The 20,922-nt window shown below is 34.9% G+C and overlaps 1 protein-coding gene and 1 long non-coding RNA gene across 2 annotated transcripts; one reads left to right on the forward strand and one right to left on the reverse strand.

The window, feature by feature from the left end:
* The first annotated feature begins 437 nt into the window (after positions 1-437).
* LOC109099703 lies at positions 438-2,258 on the forward strand. Its single transcript, XR_006159916.1, has 4 exons — positions 438-479; positions 1,564-1,599; positions 2,013-2,059; positions 2,192-2,258. It is a non-coding gene; the product is annotated as an uncharacterized LOC109099703 (long non-coding RNA).
* Positions 2,259-3,498: 1,240 nt separating this feature from the next.
* On the reverse strand, positions 3,499-19,532 carry LOC109072991. The gene is made up of 6 exons (XM_042756090.1): positions 19,378-19,532; positions 12,501-12,830; positions 12,035-12,370; positions 7,980-8,102; positions 7,822-7,847; positions 3,499-4,428 (listed from the first exon to the last, which is right to left on the reverse strand). The coding sequence occupies exons 1-6, from the start codon at positions 19,421-19,423 to the stop codon at positions 4,318-4,320; spliced, it is 972 nt and encodes a 323-aa protein (XP_042612024.1). The 5' UTR covers positions 19,424-19,532; the 3' UTR covers positions 3,499-4,317.
* Positions 19,533-20,922: the final 1,390 nt, after the last annotated feature.

Below are 20,922 nucleotides of genomic sequence, written 5' to 3' on the forward strand. Positions count from 1 at the left end.
AAATATACAGTAATCCTATATTATGTTAAATTGATGACAGTAATAATCCAACAGACAAGGAATTTTATTTATTTATTAATTATATATTTATTTATAAGGAATTTTATAATACATTGTTTCATAAGGTAACCCATATATTAAGGCATTTAGCATATAGTTAAAAAAGTTTAATGTTTTATGTGGGTGTTTTTAAATCTTTATGGTTGCCAGATTTTGACACAAAACCAACTAATCTCATAGGTTATAGCCAACAATTTTGTGGGTGGGAGGTAGTTGGTAGAGATTAGATGTCAATAATATAGGCTAAGTAAATAGATAAAAAATCAATTCCCATGATATTTTTATTATTATTATTATTTTGCTTTCTATTAAACACACTAATTACATAAAGAGCTGGATATACCTGGCAACCAATCATCTAAATCGTCAGCCATTTTCTGAGCCTTTGAAGATGAGCAAGACCAACAAGAACCAGTCAGGTGAGGTATACAATTTTATTCAATATCTTAAAGATGTGTATTTCTAAAAGTTTCACCCCAAATGGGAAGATATTCGTTTTAACGTTACCACTAACGTTAACGTTAAATAATCGGTGGTGAGTTTGATAGTAGTTTGTAACACAAACATTCTAACGTTAACGTTAGCCAGTTAACATTAGCCAAATACTAATTATCACAAGGTTTGCTGTTAATGTTAGTTAATAATTTAAAGTTTAGAACAAAGTAATCAAATTGTTCTTGTTTCTGAACATTTGTGTGTAACTTACACCGTGTGCGTGTGTCCTGTCACGATAGAGGCATTACGCGCCTAAGCCTAAAGCTATTTTCGAAATTGACCTATTAATGTTATGCACGACTTGAAGGGACAACCACAGTGTTTTCAGTCATATTATACATTTATTACGTGAGTACATCCGATGTAAGTTACACTTAAAGTGAATACACAGGCAGTGAAAGTCGCGCCGAATTAATTCCCGCGTCTCGGTATAACGTTAGTCCTTCTTCAGACCAGACGTTCACAGGATTTGCTCACTCGTTTTAATTAACTTCTTCAAGTGCACTAGTTTATTAATATCTGGATACAGCCACTGCCAACGGACTGCGGATTATTTAGTTGTATATTTGATATTGTTTGATATTCACGATAATGGCTATTATAATCCCCGTTTTTTTGTCACTTTGGGTGCTTCTCATTTCTTATTTGTGACAAATTAGGTTCTCCCTCGAATTCGGGTCTCTGTTAGGACCCCAAGAGATCTCAAATTAATTGTAATAGGTAAATAAATAAATAATAATAATTGAATAGATTAGCCATCTTTTTTACAAGTAATAAATTAAATGCACAGATTGAATAATTAATACTAGCATTCAATTATTTAATTTACTATAATTATATGTTAACTTTTTTTTTGCTATTTTTAAGTTGCATTTAAGTTGTTAGCTTGTCATTTCTGGTCTTTGAAATTTGTTTTCTTTTCGAATAATTTTATTTTGATTTTATATATTTTTTATTTTGTAACCAATCAAGGTTTAAGTGATCCATGGTGGTCTCTTTGTCTTACAGGTAAAAATCCTTGGTGAAGTCACCAGATATGGATGGGTAAGTACTGCATCTAAAGTTACAATTGCTTGGAAATAAGATTAGAAATGCCTTTCTCTTGCAAAGTGTGTCAGTACTCTGTAGAGTCTATTCCAGAATTTGTCATACATGCTTAGGAACACAGGAATCTTGCAAACTATAGATTCTCTTGTGGATTTTTCCAGTGTCCATGTAACTTCAAAACTGCCGTTGGCCTTCGTACACATATATATATATCGTAACCATGCAGTGATTACACCAAGTGCTGACAAATCACACAGTGGTGTTAATATGACATGCCAGGTTATGGAATGTTCTTCCACTTCCACATCTGTATCTTGTCTTTGTGAGCATTTAAAATGGCACATTAGAGATGGCAAGAATATCTCTGTGTAGGTCTATGCAGTGTTGAATATGTTTTTCATTTCTTTCAGCGTGTATGTTGTTTGACATTGCAGTGTGCTGATGAGTTAATAAAGAGGTAAGTCATTTTCAGATATTGAAGAACGCAGTAAAATTCATAAAATGAGAGCGTGTTTTAGCTTTGTAACGGAATCGAGGAGATCAGGATGTCTATGCAGTGTTGAATTTTGCTTTTTTTCATTTCTTTCAGCGTGTATGTTGTTCGACATTTGCAGCGTGCTGATGAGTATCGCTCTTTCGGTTAATAAAGAGGTAAGGCATTTTCAAGTCTGTTTATCACATTGATGTCTGTCAAGCTGTAGTGCAACTCAATTTTGTGTTTTTGTTCTCTATAGGCAGCAAAAACCTGGGATCTGCATTGGCCCTGTCAAGTCATACCGTTTAATGAATTAAATTGTAATAAAAGTTTTTAAATGGACTTCTGAGTGTCATAATTTACGTGACATCTAATAATCAGTAATATAACTGTGAATTTTTTTTTGCATACAAGCCTTTATATTTCATTATTTTTTAAGCATGTAACAGATTGTAGTTAGTTATGTCGTGTATATATGCGTATATGTGAATATAAAAACTACCATAATCAATTATACTGCATAGTGACTTTACAGTATTTTAAAATACAGTGCAAAAACATGAACTGTAATTCATTTTACAGTATAAATATAGTGTAAGTTATTATACAGTATGTTGTGAACTACTGTAGTGAGATTTACAGTAATATTACCGTGGAATAAAATACTGAAGCTTGCTGGCTATTTGTTGCCAGTAAGTTACTGTTGATTTTACGTTAAATTTTTTACAGTGTATATGGTTATGGATTCTAAAACTTATTTATATTGCATTTTATCTTTGTATATTTCTATTAATTTAAAATAAAATATTACTTATAATAGCCAGACAATTTTATCTTTAAAAAAAAGTTTTACTATGTAGTGACCTTTAATTTGGAGCGACTTTGTGTCAGTGACAGTGTCATTTTGCTCAAAGCTGATTGGTCAAATTTTGGTTTGAGATATCTAAACTACCTGTCCTGGAGCAGGTTAGCCTTTAAGTGTAAGTTACTATGGTGATGAACACCTCTAAAATCCAAACCACTTTCATGGCGCCTAAAACCCAGAGTTGGCACAAACTAAACTGAAACTTGCCTAGCCAGCTAAACCAGCTTCATGGTACAGGCCATGGGAAGCCATAAATGTAATTAGATGATCTTAGGTAATAAAACAAACAAACAAAAAAATAATGTCTGGATCTTTAAAAAAAAAAAAAAAAAAAAAAATAGTGGTAGAGACCAGAGGTGGTGGTAATTTCTATTATATTTTTGAAATACAAATCAAGATGTAATGGACAGATGATGTGAAGAATTAGTGTTTATGTTGTGTGGAATTAATGTTTTCATTGGATGATGTGTAGTTGTTAGTAATTTAATGTGTGATGTTGGGGGTTTAATAGATGGATATTGGCTTTATGGACAGATGATGTGAAGAATTATTATTCGGTTGGCAGTTACAATCCATGAAATCAATATTTAAAAAGGACTACAAAAATATTAATCAAACATTTCTCAAGTCAAACAAGTATTTATCAAGTTAATAGAAATAAATTTCTATCAGTATAAAAAAAAATATTTTTTTAAGCAAACTAAACTAATTTCAAAAATATTTAACACTGGTTGAATGATGCTGTAGCTGGTGCTGGTTTGATCACAGTTCATTCTAAAAAGTAATTCTAAAAAGTCACACATATTAAAAAACATAAGCATAACAGCCTAGTAGTGTTATGTTACAGCAGTAATGTAATCATCATCAGAATTTAGAAGATACACACACTCCAAAATAGATGACGACAAGGAAATAACTTGGAACTGTACTTTTTGCGTGTCTATTTAGCCCTTTGATTCATAGCACCTGAAGGATGTGTTCATTACGGAAAACATTCTGAAGGTGGGACCCGCTTTGAAATAGAAACATTAATTGGTTAAATTGCAGCTGAGTGAAAATTCAACTATATCCAATGAGGAATGACGCTAGTGTTTTGCTGCCTGTCTTGACTGGTGGACTACTGTATAGGGCAGGGATCCTAAAAATTTGGTTTGCGAGATCCACTTTCCTGCAGAGTTTAGCTCCAACCCTGATCAAACTCATCTACCTGTGATTTTCTAATGATCCTGAAGACATTGCTTAGCATGCTCAGGTGTGTTTGATTAGGGTTAGAGCTAAACTCTGCAAGAAAGTGGATCTTGCGAGCCAGATTTGAGGATCCCTGCTCTGCCTATAGGTAGGGCCGGCCCTGGTACTGGTACCAAAGATGTTAAAGTTAGGTCTCACTGGCAGCCTCAGTCTCCTTCCCATCAGGGGACATCTCAGTAGCATTGTCCATCAACATGGGGTCAGACAGATCAGGGGGAAAGTCTTGTAAATGACCTGGCTGTAATAAAACACAGATTCACAGAAGGTAAATGAAAATGATTCAGTTACACATTATGCTTTTTCTTGATGCACAGACATTGTTTCTTCCTAAATAAAACTGAATGTCTTAAATGTGGGTTAAACATCAATAGGGACTTTAAGCAGCAGCCACTGATGGAATGGCAACAGTTCTAACTGCTACTTCGTGATGTTCTGTACTGTAACTGTCTACTATGGGAGAACATCTGGTTTGCCATAATCTTTACAACGTGACCGATTAGGTAGGTAAATGTTACCTGTAGCGTATGAGCAGTTCATTCATTTATTGGTTCTGAATTAATGAATCATGGGTCGTTGAATCTAAAACAATGCACATTCCTTGGCTAAAACCCAAAGCTTTCCTGACCAGGTCGTAAAACTTTATTACCCAACTGGGAGAAACAGAAAAAGCCCAGCTCGCTAGGAATTCTTGTAAGGAACAAGGAAAGTAAATGTATTCTAAATGTATTGACTGTATTTTCTTTTTGTGCTTAGATGTCTTCCATATCAAATTGGAGTATCTGCAATTTTATCGTGTGTTAATCAAATTTTAAATGTGTGTAATTCTGCATATGAATGTAACTTTATGGTTTCTCCTACCTTTACCTGTCATTCTTGGTATCTGTTTAACCGTCTTGCTTTGACCGAACCAGTCATACATAGGAAATTACAGTAAAATGTATTATTATGGAATTACCATCTTGCTGGAATATAACTGCTGAATTCTGACAACACCATAACTCACTCGAGTGGGTGTCTCCCCAGAGACAAAGGAAATTTTTTCCCGCTTCAGATCATGGACGTTCATTGGTTGTTTTCGTGCGAACAGAGGCGTGAACCCAGTCGCTCCATAAGAGACTGACACAGAACTTTCTCGTTGCACTTTTTTTTGTTTCGGCACTTCATCCGAGAGAACGTCTGTCGCGATGGCTCCTTAGGGAGCTTTCATCTCCGTTTTTCTTTTCTTTTCTTTACTAAGTTTCATTCTCATATTCGCCTCTTCCTACACGAGGGAGACGAACTCTGAATCATTCCCTTGGTAACTCCACATTCGTTGAACCTTTGAAACTTCGCGCGAGTCTGCTCGCCCCGGAAGACACGAGGGAACACGCCCAGCTCCAACAGATGACACAGGCACGCTCGTCTTTAGCAGGCACAAAGATACCCACATGCAAGTATTATTTTCTATAGAGATTTAAACGCTGCTTAAGGTTGTCTATTTCCCTCTTTCAAGGTGATCTGATTCGTTGTTGTCTTTCAAAAGGTTACTATATGTGATTTTGCCATACTGGGCAATCATTCTGTGATCTCGCCTATCTCTCTCTCACCTTCTCTCGCTCACCCTTTTACTCACTCTCTCTCTCTCTCTCTCTCTCTCTCATCTGTTATCCGTTTTTTTGTATTGTATTTGTTTTTACTGTTTGTATTGTTATACGCATATTTACTCTGTGTGAATCGTAGTTTGATGTATTATTAGTTCAATTATTAAAAGCCAATATATTCATGATTGGTTCTGTCTAAAATGCTCACATAACGAAGTCAATGAAATGTTTGATCTTAGCTACAAAGCTTATTTGTTACTTTTCAGTAACCTAAATTTTATAAGGACGGGAGAATGGTTTCATGGCGAGAGAAAACTATTTTTCCTGGAATTATTAGAAGTGATAACTTTATTGAAAGTTGATAAGTTAATCTTACGGCCGTTTGCTGGACAAACCACTGTTTGATTTGCATTAATTCCCAGTAAAAGATATCACGTTAATTGATATGAAGAATGGAATATTGACATATTGATGAGTAAATTACAGTGCCTTGTAATGAGTTATTGATATTTACAACTGACCTATTTTTCATCTTCAATAATTTTAATGTAACTGTCACACGAGATATATATATTAATCATATTCCTGATTAATTATTAAAATTCCCTATATTTCATTTGAGCTAACGTTAATGTACTACCCAGTGCGGTTACATATGCTTTATGGTATATACCATTGCAATTCCACCAGTTTATGATTCTACCATTAGTCTTTCATTTAATTTGTGTTGATGCGTTTTAAACTTAATAGTTTAAACTTAAGATAATTTTAACAATTTTTCCATTTGTACAGATATGTCTGCTGTTGGCAACAGCACCTCAGGTAGGACTGAGACTAGAGATAATGTGAAGTGAAGTATTGCCTAAACATCCTCCTCATACTTCTCATAATCCATCATTTGTACTTAAATAATATGACTGTATGCCACATTGTGCCGTTTACAGTAACTTAGTGATTTTTGTGTTCCTGGTTACCGTGGTGTAACCGCTTCTTGCCAGTCATTGTAGCTGTTCCATTCCCAGGGGTTCCCTAATGTTTCTTTTAAAAGAATCTTCAGTCTGATAAACTGAATCACACTGTCACTACATTAATACAACTGGTTTGAATTCCATAGTATCTTCAAAATTGCAATTAAAATATCAAACTATAACCATAACTATTCAGAAAGAAATTACCTAAATCTATTAAAGAAATCTATAAAAAATATATATATATATATATATAAAATCAAAATATTACTTATGAATACTTATTTCAAACACTGATTTATAATTTTGCACATGAAAATTCATATTAATCTTCCTAAACAACTTGCACATCAAAAGTGCTTGAAACAGTTTTGGAGAGCATTCTGTACTCTGACTTACTCTCTGAATAAATTTGTACTTTTTATTTTTATACTATTTGTTAGTTAGTTTTTGTATTTCGGCACCTTTGAAAATCTGCTTCCATGTTGATTATAATAAAGGACAATAATTATGAAATCAAACCATGTAACCTCACAGATCTGAACCTTTTTTTTTTTTAATGCAGACAGCCAGATTTAGTCAAAGTCCCTTTAAGACAAGTCATGTCACTCAGTGACCATCTCTGAACCACCTCTCGGGCATCCAAGTGCAACTCCTATCTCTTTGAATGGGTAAACATCAAGTTCTACAAAACGGTTCACTAGGCTTGCAATTAAATTTCATATTTGAAATCGCCAAAGAAAACTGATAACAACTGTCATAAATGTTGTTTATTTTGCTCAAATAGCGTTATAAAAAGCTTATTATTCAAGCTAGATCAGTCAGTGCGCATGCGCAGTCCTGAACGCATGTCTCAGAACGCTGACTGTTTCTATAGCAACCGGGACGCTTCTAACGGCAGCTGCAGTGACACGCTGACTTTACAGATTAGCGATTGGCTTCTTCATTCAGAAGGCGGGGCTTCCTGCGATTGAGCGGCCATATTGAGCGTTGCATTTTTCCCCATTCAAAACTATACGAGTGACATGTCTTGGGTATTCTATAGTCTTTGACTCTGTGTACATAGTGTACATAGTATCTCACCTGATCACTGGATTGTGCCGTGATATCTGTTTGAACAATAGATAAAACTCAATTAAACAATAATAATAACAATAATAATAAATAATACTTTTTACATCTTTTAAAGATTTCTTTCACACTTTTTCCATCTTGTTAAATCATCTGTATGTAATACTCACTATTTTGTCCTGCTTGAAGACGCTTGCAATAGTAAATCACACCAACAGCAGCAGCTGCAGCCACGAACAACAGAACAACAGCAACACATATTCCTGCCACAGCAGCTGAAGACAGACCTGAATCTGAAGCAGATAAGGACAGACATCATTACTACACCGAGAATGACATCAATGTTGCATTAATTTATATAAACCGCTCACCCTCTGTTAAGTGACCAAAACTGATAGAGGAGGAAAGTGTTCTGGGGAGCAGAACAGGCAAAGCAAAAATAAAAACAATGTGTTAAAATGATGATAGCAATGACCAAGTGGATAAACAGAGATTGGTAAGCTTAACCCAATTAGTTTTATTACGGTAAGCCTTGAAGTTAATTGTGATTAACACTAAGGGGTTTCACAGATATCAACAGTTCATTTCTAACTTAGCCTCCCAGCACCAAGCACAACATAGTTGTAATTGGGCTTTTCACTTCATTCTCTGTTAATTCAGACAAGCATGTATTGTGATTAGCATGTAGTGGGGTTTTTTTTATGCACAGTTGGTTGTTTTATTTTGCTTATACCCACTGAATGCTTTATTGACTGATGTTTCATAGGCCTTTAATTCTTGTACTTTCAAATTATGTGCTATTTATACAAGTCAGATGTTTAAGTCACTACACCACTAAGCACAGGCTTCCATGGGATAAAAAAAAATATTTTTTAAATAATTATTTTTATATATGGGAGTGGATAGGAGTGACAACTGCATTTTATAACTAAACCCATACCAGTAAATTTTCAGGACTCACAAGTGCTTTTCAGTGAAGCCCTGCTGTGTGAACAAAACTGAACTAAACAACTAATTTTCTGTAGTGTCTTCACTGAAAGAAGAAATTCATATACACCTAGGATGCCTCGGGGGTGAGTAAAACCACAGCCTTATTTTCATTTTTAAGTGAACTAACCCTTTAAAGTTCCAAAAGGGTGTTTTTGCAGTGATGCCATAGAAGAACCATTTTTGGTTCCCCAAAGAACCTTTCAGTGAACAGTTCCTAAAAGAACCATTTTGAAGAACATTTTAAAAATATAAAGAACCTTTTCAGCCATAAAGAACCTTTTCTGTGTTTGAAAGGTTCCATGGATGTTCAAGGTTCTTCATAGAACCATCGATTCCTATAAAGAACCTTTATTTTTAAGAGTGAACCATTTAATTTTTACTAGTTATATATTTCCATTGACTTCCATTTATTATTAATTACAGAGCTCTTGAATTTTTACCAGACAGAATTGCAGTTAGAGAGCTCTTTAATCAAATTAAAGCAGTCGCACACTGGACAAAAGGCACAGAGTCACTATTGGCACTTTTCCACTGCATGGGGGTTCCACTGGGTACAGTACCTGGTACTTTTTTCAGTACCACCTAGGTTGAGGTTCCAAGTGAACCGTACCATTACAAAAACATGACATGTAAACTGCTGATCACTGATTGGCTGGAGAAAATCATCACTATCTGCGTCACTGAACTTGCGACACAAAAGAACCGCTAGATTTAAATCAGCACAGCCAGTGAAGGATCAGTGAATGCAACTGTTTTGAACAAGTACACCTTTTTTAACCAACCAAATAATGGCTGTTTTGTTGTCTGTTGAGAAAGCACAGACGTTCCTCTCGTCGATAGTAGAGGAGCGGATTCACCGAGAGCTTGATGGGGCGACGTGGAATGAAAAAGTTTTTCAGGAGTCGTAGGCAGCAATAGAGGCGGCACAACAATAACGACATGTAAATAATCCCGCCCACATATTAAACTGCATTGGAAACGCAATCCATGCCGTTCCAAGCCGTACCGTACCGTACCGTACTGAGCCGTGCCGAGCCGAGTCGTGAAAATGTTCACACTGTCAGTTTTTGGGATTCACAACCTCATTTACTTACAGGTAAGTCTCAAAATGTCCTGTTCACACAGCAACTTGCAGTAGTGTCTCGAATACTGTCTGTGTGAACATGCAACTGGAGTCAAGCGACAGTGACCAAAGTAATATCAAAGATGGCGACGTCCATAAAACTGAAAGTTTATTCACATTCTGACATGACTAGACTACAATTGAGCCACAAGTTCATCCGTCAAATCTTCATTAACCAAGAGCTTTTAAATTTGGGAAAGTCGTGGCCTAACGGTCAGAGTGTTGGATTTGCAGCCCAAGGGTTGCGAGTTCGAGTCTCGGGCCGGCAGGAATTGTAGGTGGGGGGAGTGAATGTACAGCGCTCTCTCCACCTTCAATACATGACTGAGGTGCCCTTGAGCAAGGCACCGAACCCCCAACTGCTCCTCGGGGGCCGCAGCATAAATGGCTGCCCACTGCTCCGGGTGTGTGTTCACGGTGTGTGTGTGTTCACTGATGTGTGTGCACTTTGGATGGGTTAAAAGCAGAGCATGAATTCCGAGTATGGGTCACCATACTTGGCTGTATAAAAAAAAGAAAAAAGAAAGAAAAAAAAAAGAATTTGGATGGAGAGCAGAGTTTTTTTAGTCAAGCACCGAACACAATACTTGACAGAACAGCGGCTCCTGTGGAGAAAAACTGACTAAAACTTTCAGATGACACACAGCTCATTTCTCCGTCACTGTAAGTTACCGAAATCACACATAATTTTTTTTTAAAAGACCGTATACGTGCGATTTGGCAGCGGCTTTTCTTTCACACTGTATGACATGACAGACTACTTGACCACAAACTAATTGTCAAGTCCTGTTCTGTTCACACAGTACGTGTGTTACGAGAATGCAGTTGTGAGTCCTGAAAATTTACAGGTGTGAGTTTGGTTACAGAATGCGGTTGTCACGCTCATAAATAACCAAACTGTGTGTGAACGTAACCATATTAAGGACTAAAATACAGGACAGTACTAGAACAGCTTTCTAAGTATCGCACGCTTCATTTTTATTATTAGTTTAACTTATTTACACCTTCTACTCTGGTCATCAGTTGTATGATATTGACTTAAATGGTAAATGGCACAATCTAGTGAATATTTTTTTTTTTTTTTTAAATTGGAAAATTTTGTTGATTTTTTTTTTTTTTTTTTAAGAACAGCAACTAAAAGTAGTGCTCTCAGGAAACCTGATTAAGGTGAAAGTGAGAGTGAAGTGACATGTGGCCAAGTATGGTGACCCATACTCCAAATTTGTGCTCTGCATTTAACCCATCCAAGTGCACAGACCCAGCAGTGAGTAGTGAACACACACCTGGAGCACTGGGCAGACATTTTTGCTGTGGCGCCCAGGAAGAATTTGGGGGTTTACTGCCATGCTCAAAGACACCTCATATCATTGAAGGTGGAAGAGTGCACTGTACATTCACTCTCCCCAACCTACCAACTGCCAGTACTGAGACTCAAACCTGCAACCGTCAAGTTACGAGTTTGACTCTTTAACCATTAGGCCATGACCACTGATTTTACTTAATTTACACAATTTTATACTAATGTTATTAATTTTACATGTTTTTAACATAAGACTTGTGACCAGTACAAGCTTGTTGTAACAATAGTTTGTCATTTTGATGCCTATGCAAAGCTGATAGATCTGAATTATATTTTAATAATGACTCAAAGCTCACTTCTGTCCACAATAAAAAATATTTACTGGGATGATTTAAACATTTCAAAATGTATTTTAAAATTCCTTAATTGGAAAGGCATTGAAAGACTGTATTTTACTCACCTGGTAAGATGAGGAACCTTACTGAACTGTACATGACAGTCAAAGTTACGAGTTTGACTCTTTAACCATTAGGCCATGACCACTGATTTTACTTAATTTACTCAAATACTAATGTTATTAATTTTTACACATGTTTTTTAACATAAGACTTGTGACCAGTACAAGCTTGTTTAACAATAGTGTTGCATTTTGAAGCGTATGCAAAGCTGATAGATCTGATTATATTTTAATAATGACTCAAAGCTCACTTCTGTCCACAATAAAAAATATTTACTGGGATGATTTAAACATTTCAAAATGTATTTTAAAATTCCTTAATTGGAAAGGCATTGAAAGACTGTATTTTACTCACCAATGACAGTAAAAATGAATGTTTTCAAACTGGTGATGCTGACGCTGTTCTGAAGGATACGGCTGCTGATCAGTAGTTTATATTCTCCAGAGTCTGTGGTTCTGGTGTCTGTGATGGTCAGAGATCCAGTCTGATGATCCAGCTTCAGTCTGTCTCTGAATCTCTCTTTACACTGATCATCTGTACAGATCTTACTCTGATCTCCAGTGATTTCAGCGATGAGAGTCTCATTAAAATACCACGTCATCACATAATCAGTTGTTTTTATGACACCAGGATCAAAAGTAACAGATTCTCCCTCCTTCACTGATATTGTCTTCACTTTATCAGGAACATCTGAAACACAAACCGACAGCTCCTTGAAAGATGTTTTGGGCAGGTGCTCTATCTTGACTTTCAGCAGGAAACACAACATTAGTGAATGCATTGTGTTTCAAAGTTAAAAATGATTTATTAAATGTCTCACCAACAGTAACACTGAAGGTCTTGTCACTGATGCTGCTGCTACTGAAGATCTTCAGCTGATAGACCCCAGTGTCTGCAGTCTGGATGTTTTTGATCGTCAGAGATCCGGTTTGGTTCTCTAGATTCAGTCTGTCTCTGAATCTCTCAGTGTCTTCATTACACTGAACATCTGTACAGATCCTGCTGAGATCTCCAGCGATCATAGCGATGCGGGTGTCATTAAAATACCATAAAATCTCTTCTTGTTGTGTTGTTGTAACATTAGTGTACAGAGTAACTGAATCTCCCTCCATCACTGACACTGATACTGTCACTCTGTCTGTAATAACACCTGGAGAAAAACAAAACAAATTATAAATCATGCCTGGAATAGTGCAACAAATAATTTCCACTCCCCTCCTCCTACACATCAAGAATGCAGGTAGAGAAATACGACTGGATTCATATTTTTACAATAAAATAAAAAAATTTATAATTGTTTTTTTCTACACAATGATGTGTGTAATATATATCGGTATACACACACACACAAATAAATGAATGAATGAAAGATCAAATGGATAAACAAACCAGACTTATTCTCACAGACTTTTTTGCTCATAATTACCAAGGTCATGAATAATTTTGAGCACAACTATGCAGCTTTTCGGATACAGAATAAGGTTTATATTTTATATATTGTTATAGGCTAATCAAATTAAGTAACAGCTTGTGAACGCAAAACACAAGTTAACACGTTTACCAAGTAGCTAATATATATAATCAGTTTCAATTAGAATATAAAGTTTAAATTTAACTTACCATTACAATCAAATAAGAAATGAAATCATTTCCACAATAAAATAATGTTACATTTTTAAATTAATTTGGTGATAATTTGGATATTTTTTAATTGATAATGTGAGATATTTTTTATTTTGTAAATAGTTTAACGATTGGGTTTGTAATAAAACCATAGGCTCAAATTTACTATTGTCTGAGACTCCGAAATGTACATTAACACCATAAACTGTAAAATGTAACACACATTTTACTATAAAAAACAAAAAAACAACATGGTTAATTTTCATAACAGGTAAACACAGGTCACAGGTTAAAAGAGGAAAAACAACATGGTTAATTTTCATAACAGGTAAACACAGGTCACAGGTTAAAAGAGGCACATTTCCTTGATTCAGCCAGATGCTAATGCTGCTTGTTTTCTGCCACTATATATATATATATATATACATTGGAGGTATTAATTTTTTTAATGTTTTTGAAAGAAGTCTCTTCTGCTCATCAAGCCAGCATTTATTCGATCAAAAATACAGAAAAAAAAACAGTAATATTGTGGAAATATTATTACAACTTAAAATAATAGTTTTCTATTTGAATATACTTTAAAAAAAATAATTTATTCCTGTGATGCAAAGCTGAATTAATTCAGCATCATTACTCCAGCCTTCAGTGTCACATGTAACATCCAGTCTATCACATGATGATTTAGAAATCATTCTAATATTCTGATTTATTATGAGTGTTGGAAACAGTTCTGCTGTCTAATATATTTGATGAATAAAAGGTTAAAAAGAACTGCATTTATTCAAAATAAAAAAAAATTCTAATATATATTCTAATAATATATTTTCTTTACTATCACTTTTTATCAATTTAACACATCCTTGCTGAATAAAAATATTGATTTTATTTTAAAAAAAAAAAGAAAGAAAAAAAAAAATTACTGACCCCAAAATTACTGACCAGTAGTGTATATTGTTATTACAACATATTTATATTTTAAAAACATAGCTTCTTTTTTTTCTTTTTTTTTTTTACTTTTTATTCATCAAAGTATCCTAAAAAAGTATCACGTTCTGAAAAATATTAAGCAGCAGAACTGTTTCCAACTTTGATAATGAATCATCATATTAGAATGATTTCTAAAGGATCATTTGATAATGATCCTAAACATTCAGCTTTGCATCACAGAAATAAATGATAATTTAAAGTATAATAAATTTAAAAAACAATTATTTTAAATTGTAATAATATATCACAATATATCACAATTACATTTTTTTCTGTATTTTTGATCAAATAAATGCAGGCTTGATGAGCAGAAGAAACTTCTTTCAAAAACATTAAACATAGTAATGTTTCCAAACTTTTGACCTGTACTGTATATACACACACAGGTGCTGGTCATATAATTAGAATATCATCAAAAAGTTGATTTATTTATTAATTCCATTCAAAAAGTTAAACTTGTATATTATATTCATTCATTACACACAGACTGATATATTTCAAATGTTTATTTCCTTTAATTTTGATGATTATAACTGACAACTAAGGAAAATCCCAAATTCAGTATCTCAGAAAATTAGAATACAAGAAAATCCCAATACTAAGAAATTATTTTTTAGAAATCTTTGGCCAACTAAAAAGTATGAACATGAAAAGTATGAGCATGTACAAAACTCAATACTTAGTTGGGGCTCCTTTTGCCTGAATTACTGCAGCAATGTGGCGTGGCATGGAGTCGATCAGTCTGTGGCATTCTCAGGTGTTTAGAGAGCCCAGGTTGCTCTGATAGTGGCCTTTCAGCTCTTCTGCATTCTTGGGTCTGGCATATCACATCTTTCCTCTCCCAATACCCCATAGATTTTCTATGGGGTTAAGGTCAGGTGAGTTTGCTGGGCAATTAAGAACAGGGATACCATGGTCCTTAAAACCAGGTACTGGTAGCTTTGGCACTGTGTGCAGGTGCCAAGTCTTGTTGGAAAATTAAAATCTACATCTCCATAAAGTTGGTCAGCAGCAGGAAGCATGAAGTGCTCTAAAACTTCCTGGTATTACGGCTGTGTTGACCTTGGACCTCAGAAAACACAGTGGACCAACACCAGCAGATGACATGGCACCCCAAACCATCACTGACTGTGGAAACTTTGCACCTCAAGCAACATGGATTGTGTGCCTCTCCTCTCTTCCTCCAGACTCTGGGACCCTGATATCCAAAGGAAATGCAAAATTTACTTTCATCAGAGAGCATAACTTTGGACCACTCAGCAGCAGTCCAGTCCTTTTTGAAGCCAGATGCTTCTGACGCTGTCTGTTGTTGAAGAGTGGCTTGACACAAGGAATGCGACAGCTGAAACCCATGTCTTGTATACGTCTGTGCATAGTGGTTCTTGAAGCACTGACTCCAGCTGCAGTCCACTCTTTGTGAATCTCCCCCACATTTTTGAATGGGTTTTGTTTCACAGTCCTCTCCAGGGTGCAGTTATCCCTATTGCTTGTACACTTTTTTCTACCCACATCTTTTCCTTCACTTCGCCTCTCTATTAATGTGTTTGGACACAGAGCTCTGTGAACAGCCAGCCTCTTTGCAATGACCGTTTGTGTGTTGCCCTCCTTGTGCAAGGTGTCAATGGTCGTCTTTTGGACAACTGTCAGTCACCAGTCTTCCCATGATTGTGTAGCTTCAGAACTAGACTGAGAGACCATTTAAAGGCCTTTGCAGGTGTTTTGAGTTAATTAACTGATTAGAGTGTGGCACCAGGTGTCTTCAATACTGAACCTTTTCAACAATTTTTCACAATATTCTAATTTTTTGGGATTTTGATTTTTTGTTTGTTTAATTAGTTGTAATTTAAATAAATATATGTTTGTAATGAATAAATATAATATACAAGTTTCAACTTTTTGAATGGAATTAGTGAAATAAATCAACTTTTTGATGAATATTCTAATTATATGACCAGCACCTGTGTATATATATATTATATGTGTATATGTGTATATGTATATATATATATATACATATACATATACATATTGATACACATAATGATTTACACATTCACTCATCAGACATAGGGTAGAGTGGGGGAATACGTCTCCTGTAATGTAACCCATCAAACATTGGTCTGATGGCGACGTCGTGTCCCTGGTCAAAAATAGTCGCGGTACGACAGCATAAATCGGTAGAAATATGTAAACACAGATCATTTCCTAAAAAATGCATTCAGGATACATTTGTAAATGTCTATAGTTTTATGGGGGTTGCATGAATAATTGTTACTGACTTTGACTTTTAGCTGCGTGTAGTTCAATATATACCCGTGTTGTGAATCGGTTGTGAGAGGACGATCACTAGGTGACGTCTTTTTTACACGTGCATTACACGTCCATCATGACCCTCTATGAAATACTTGTGAAATAGCAAAAAGCTGTGCTTACCCCTTGATTTAATACTGCAATAATTAAAGTGGCACCAAGTAGTTTTTAAGAGGTTATAAAGAGGTTGTGAATAGACGTCCACTTATGTCTTTTACACGTCTAGTCAGGGTTGTGAAAGAAGATGTCCAAGCAAGACTAGCCAGGAAAAAAAAACCAGAATTATTCTTTATGAACTACATCCAATTTGTATACAAAGTAGAAGGTTTTCTGAGTTAATATTTTATTATGATGGGTATTTAATTATGGGTATTTTATATTATATAGGTCTTCTGTGTTTTAATGATTTTCTTGTCACATGACAACAATGGCTCCCTGCAAGGTGGTTATGCCACGTTCCAGTCCCAGTCCTTTTTGGAAGCCAGATGCTTCGGTACGCTGGTCCTGTTTGTTGAAAGAGTGGCTTGACACAAGGAATGCGACAGCTGAAACCCATGCTTGCATACGTCTGTGCATAGTGGTTCTATGAAGCACTGGACTCCAGCTGCAGTCCACAGTCTTGTTGTGATCTTCCCCCACATTGTTGAATGGTTTTTTGTTTCACAATCCTCTCCAGGGTGCAGTTATCCCTATTGCTTGTACAGCTGTTTACCCTTTTTTCTACCACCGCTTTTCCTTTTCACTTCACGCCTCTCTATTAATGTGTTTGGACACAGATAGCTCTCTGTGAACAGCCAGACTCTTTTTTGCAATGACCGTTTGTGTCTTGCCCCCGTGTGCAAGGTGTCAATTGTCGTCTTTTGGACAACTGTCAAGTCAGCAGTCTTGCCCCATGATTGTGTAGCCTACAAGAACTAGACTGAGAGACCATTTAAAGGCCTTTGCAGGTGTTTTGAGTTAATTAACTGATTAAGAGTGTGGCACCAGGTGGTCTTCAATATTGAACCTTTTCACAATATTCTAATTTTCTGAGATACTGAATTTGGGATTTTCCTTAGTTGTCAGTTAAAAACATCAAAATTAAAATAAATATCTGTCTGTAATGAATAAATATAATATACAAGTTTCACTTTTTGAATGGAATTAGTGAAATAAATCAACTTTTTGATGATATTCTAATTATATGACCAGTGTGTATATATATATATATGTTATATGTTGTGTATATTATATACTATATATATATACATATACATACACATTGATACACATAATGATTTACACATTCACCTCATCAGACATAGGGTAGAGTGGGGGAATACGTCTCCTGTAATGTAACCCATCAAACATTGGTCTGATGGCGACGTCGTGTCCCTGGTCAAAAATAGTCGCGGTACGACAGCATAAATCGGTAGAAATATGTAACACAGATCATTTCCTAAAAATGCATTCAGATACGTTTGTACATGTCTATAGTTTTATGGGGTTGCATGAATAATTGGTTACCTTTTGACTTTTAGCTGCGCGTGTAGTTCATATATACCCGTGTTGTGAATCGTTGTGAGAATCTCTACGGCAGGACGTCACTAGGTGACGTCTTTTACACGTGCATTACACGTCCATCATGACCCTCTATGAAATACTTGTGAAATATGCAAAAGCTGTGCTTACACCTTGATTAATACTGCAATAATTAAAGTGCACCAAGTAGTTTTTAAGAGGTTATAAAGAGGTTGTGAATAGACGTCCACTTATGTCTTTTACACGTCTAGTCAAGGTTGTGAAAAGATGTCCAAGCAAGACTAGCAGGAAAAAAAAAAAAACAGGAATTATCTTTATGAAATACACAATTTGTATACAAAGTTAATGTATTTCTGAGTTATATTTTATGATGAGGGTCTTCTGTGTTTTATGATTTTCTTGTCACATGACAACAATGGCTCCTGCAAGGTGGTTATGCCATATGTTCAAATATTAATAATATTCTTAATATTATTTTTAAATAAATATGATTAAAGTATTTAAAAAATGCAATTAAATAATATTGATTTATATTATTATATATTAAAAACATTAATAAAAAACTGCGAAAATAGACATTTTTGACAATAATAATAATGGAGTTCAAGACAGTATTTCTGCCCTTTTATTCAGTGATGAGCGTCATTAAATCATATTTCTGACGAAAATGGTAGGCCTGTAAACTTATTTCAGAAATCCAAAATGGATACAAGGATTACATTGATTTTTATCATCTTGTATATTTTTATTTGTCATCATCCCAGTAAAGCAAACGTGAAAAAAATTTTTTCAGAAATATAGAATGGATACAAAGATTACATTGATTTTTGGGGGTGAGTAAATGACAGAATTTTCATTTTTGGGTGAACTAACTTATCCCTTTATATAATAATTCAGTATTTTGTAATTGGTATTTTAGTTTGGTTAACAGATTCTGTTCAAAAACAATAAAATAATTTTTGGTTATGTCCAAAAATAATGTGTTCTTTTCTACACGTGATTAAAACGTTTTATGGACGTTCAGGTCTGACTGGACCGATTTTGAACCTTTTGTCAAGTTTAACCTCAAGACATAACTGATTGCCTTTCACGATGTTACACAGTGGGTGTGTGATTATTTAATATGCAGGCTTATATATACTACATGCACTAGATCTAATTTAAAACATTTAAACATTTATAATGCAATATAATTATCGAGCACGTGTGAGATGTTACTCTCACTCAAATAATTTCGTATCGATAAAAAGTCTTACCATTAGTGAGTAAAGACAACACTGAGATCAAAATAAACCGAAGCATTTTCACAAAGATGATATGACGGCAGACTCCGATTAATTATCCCGTTTGTTTGTTCTTCTTCTTATTTTGTATATATCATAAACTGCTAGCTGCTTTATGTTCTTCTTTTAGTTTTTTTTTAAGCTACAGCTCTATCTGCGCGGTCTTTTTTTGAACCAAATTCCCACCCACTCTGTTCCGTCACATGTGACGTGAGCCAATCAGGGTAGTTTGAAACTCTTTTATTATTATTATTGCTTAATGTACATAACAACACAGGGAACCAACAATGTAAGACACTTCGGTGCATAATTTATCATAATTGAAATCAGGATAGTTTGAAACCTGGAAAAAATTAGAATATTTTATTTTAATTTAATTTAATTTATTATTGTATTTTATTATTTTTTATGCATTGTATCAACAAGGCACATGGCAGTCATAGCCATTATAATTCATTATAATTCAAGTCTAACTTCAATTAAAACCTGAAAAACAAAGAAAGAAAACATCGATATTTAAAGACAATACACAAAATTACACAACATCCAAAAATCCTTCCAGTCGCGACATTCCTTTATTCTGCCTTCTCTTAAAATAACATTTTATCAGGGGAAAATTAGTTCCAAATGAAAGCAATGTTTAATGTAAAACATGTTGAAGATTAGGGAACAGGCTGTCGATTCATTAAACAGCGAGCTATAGATTTCCTTATAAAAGCTGTTTTTTGTGTATTAGGTGTTGGGGTTTAGGTTAATTGATGTGGATTCTTTAGATTTCCCTGCTTTTTACAATTTTACAACAATTTTATCAAGTTTGCAGGCTTCATGGAGCATGAGGGGGTTCGGCGAAAAATCGGCAGCTGTCTTCAGGAGGCACACAGACTAAAATACTTGGGGTGGTTTTCAGGTCTGACGACATCACGCAGGCGTGGTTTTGATCGCAAGGTCAAGGAGCATGCGCAGTTTACACGCTCCGTGTGAAGCCCCGCGAACATGACAGTGGCACGACCTGCGGAGATCTTGAGTTCGTTTCATTTTCGCGCATTTCAAAAACAAGAATGATTATCAAGCCTTACATTAAACAGTGGGGAAAGAGGAAGACGACGAAGAAGAAAAAACTCGTGTGGCACATTGATAATTAAATTGGGAATATATTTCATATCACCGTTGGTCTCTCTCTCTCTCTCTCTCACACACACTTACACAAATACATTTATATTATACTTTTATATATTTATAATTTTGTATATAATTGTATAACATGTTATAACATTATACATTTCTAAAAATTTACATATACATTAGTATAACATATGCACACACGTGTGTGTGTGGTGTGTGTGTGTGTGTATATATATATATACTCCAGTCTTAAGTGTTACATGATCTTCAGAAATCATTCTAATATGCTGATTTGCTGCTCAAGAAACATTTCTGATTATTGTCAAAGTTGAAAACAGTTTTTTTTTTTTTTAAGGATTCACAGATGAATTAAAAGTTCAAAAGAACAGCATTTAT

The sequence above is a fragment of the Cyprinus carpio genome, unplaced genomic scaffold (assembly GCF_018340385.1).
Source record: "Cyprinus carpio isolate SPL01 unplaced genomic scaffold, ASM1834038v1 S000006795, whole genome shotgun sequence".
NCBI classification, from domain to species: domain Eukaryota; kingdom Metazoa; phylum Chordata; class Actinopteri; order Cypriniformes; family Cyprinidae; genus Cyprinus; species Cyprinus carpio.

Bases quoted from the DNA above. Each gene is read 5' to 3' on its own strand.
- LOC109072991 (XM_042756090.1), bottom strand. From the start codon at position 19,423: ATGCTTCGGTTTATTTTGATCTCAGTGTTGTCTTTACTCACTAATG. The intron at 12,371-12,500 runs GTGAGACATTTA...TTTGTGTTTCAG, and splicing joins GACCTTCAGTGTTACTGTTG to ATGTTCCTGATAAAGTGAAG. The intron at 7,848-7,979 runs GTGAGTATTACA...TTGTTCAAACAG, and splicing joins TCTTCAAGCAGGACAAAATA to ATATCACGGCACAATCCAGT.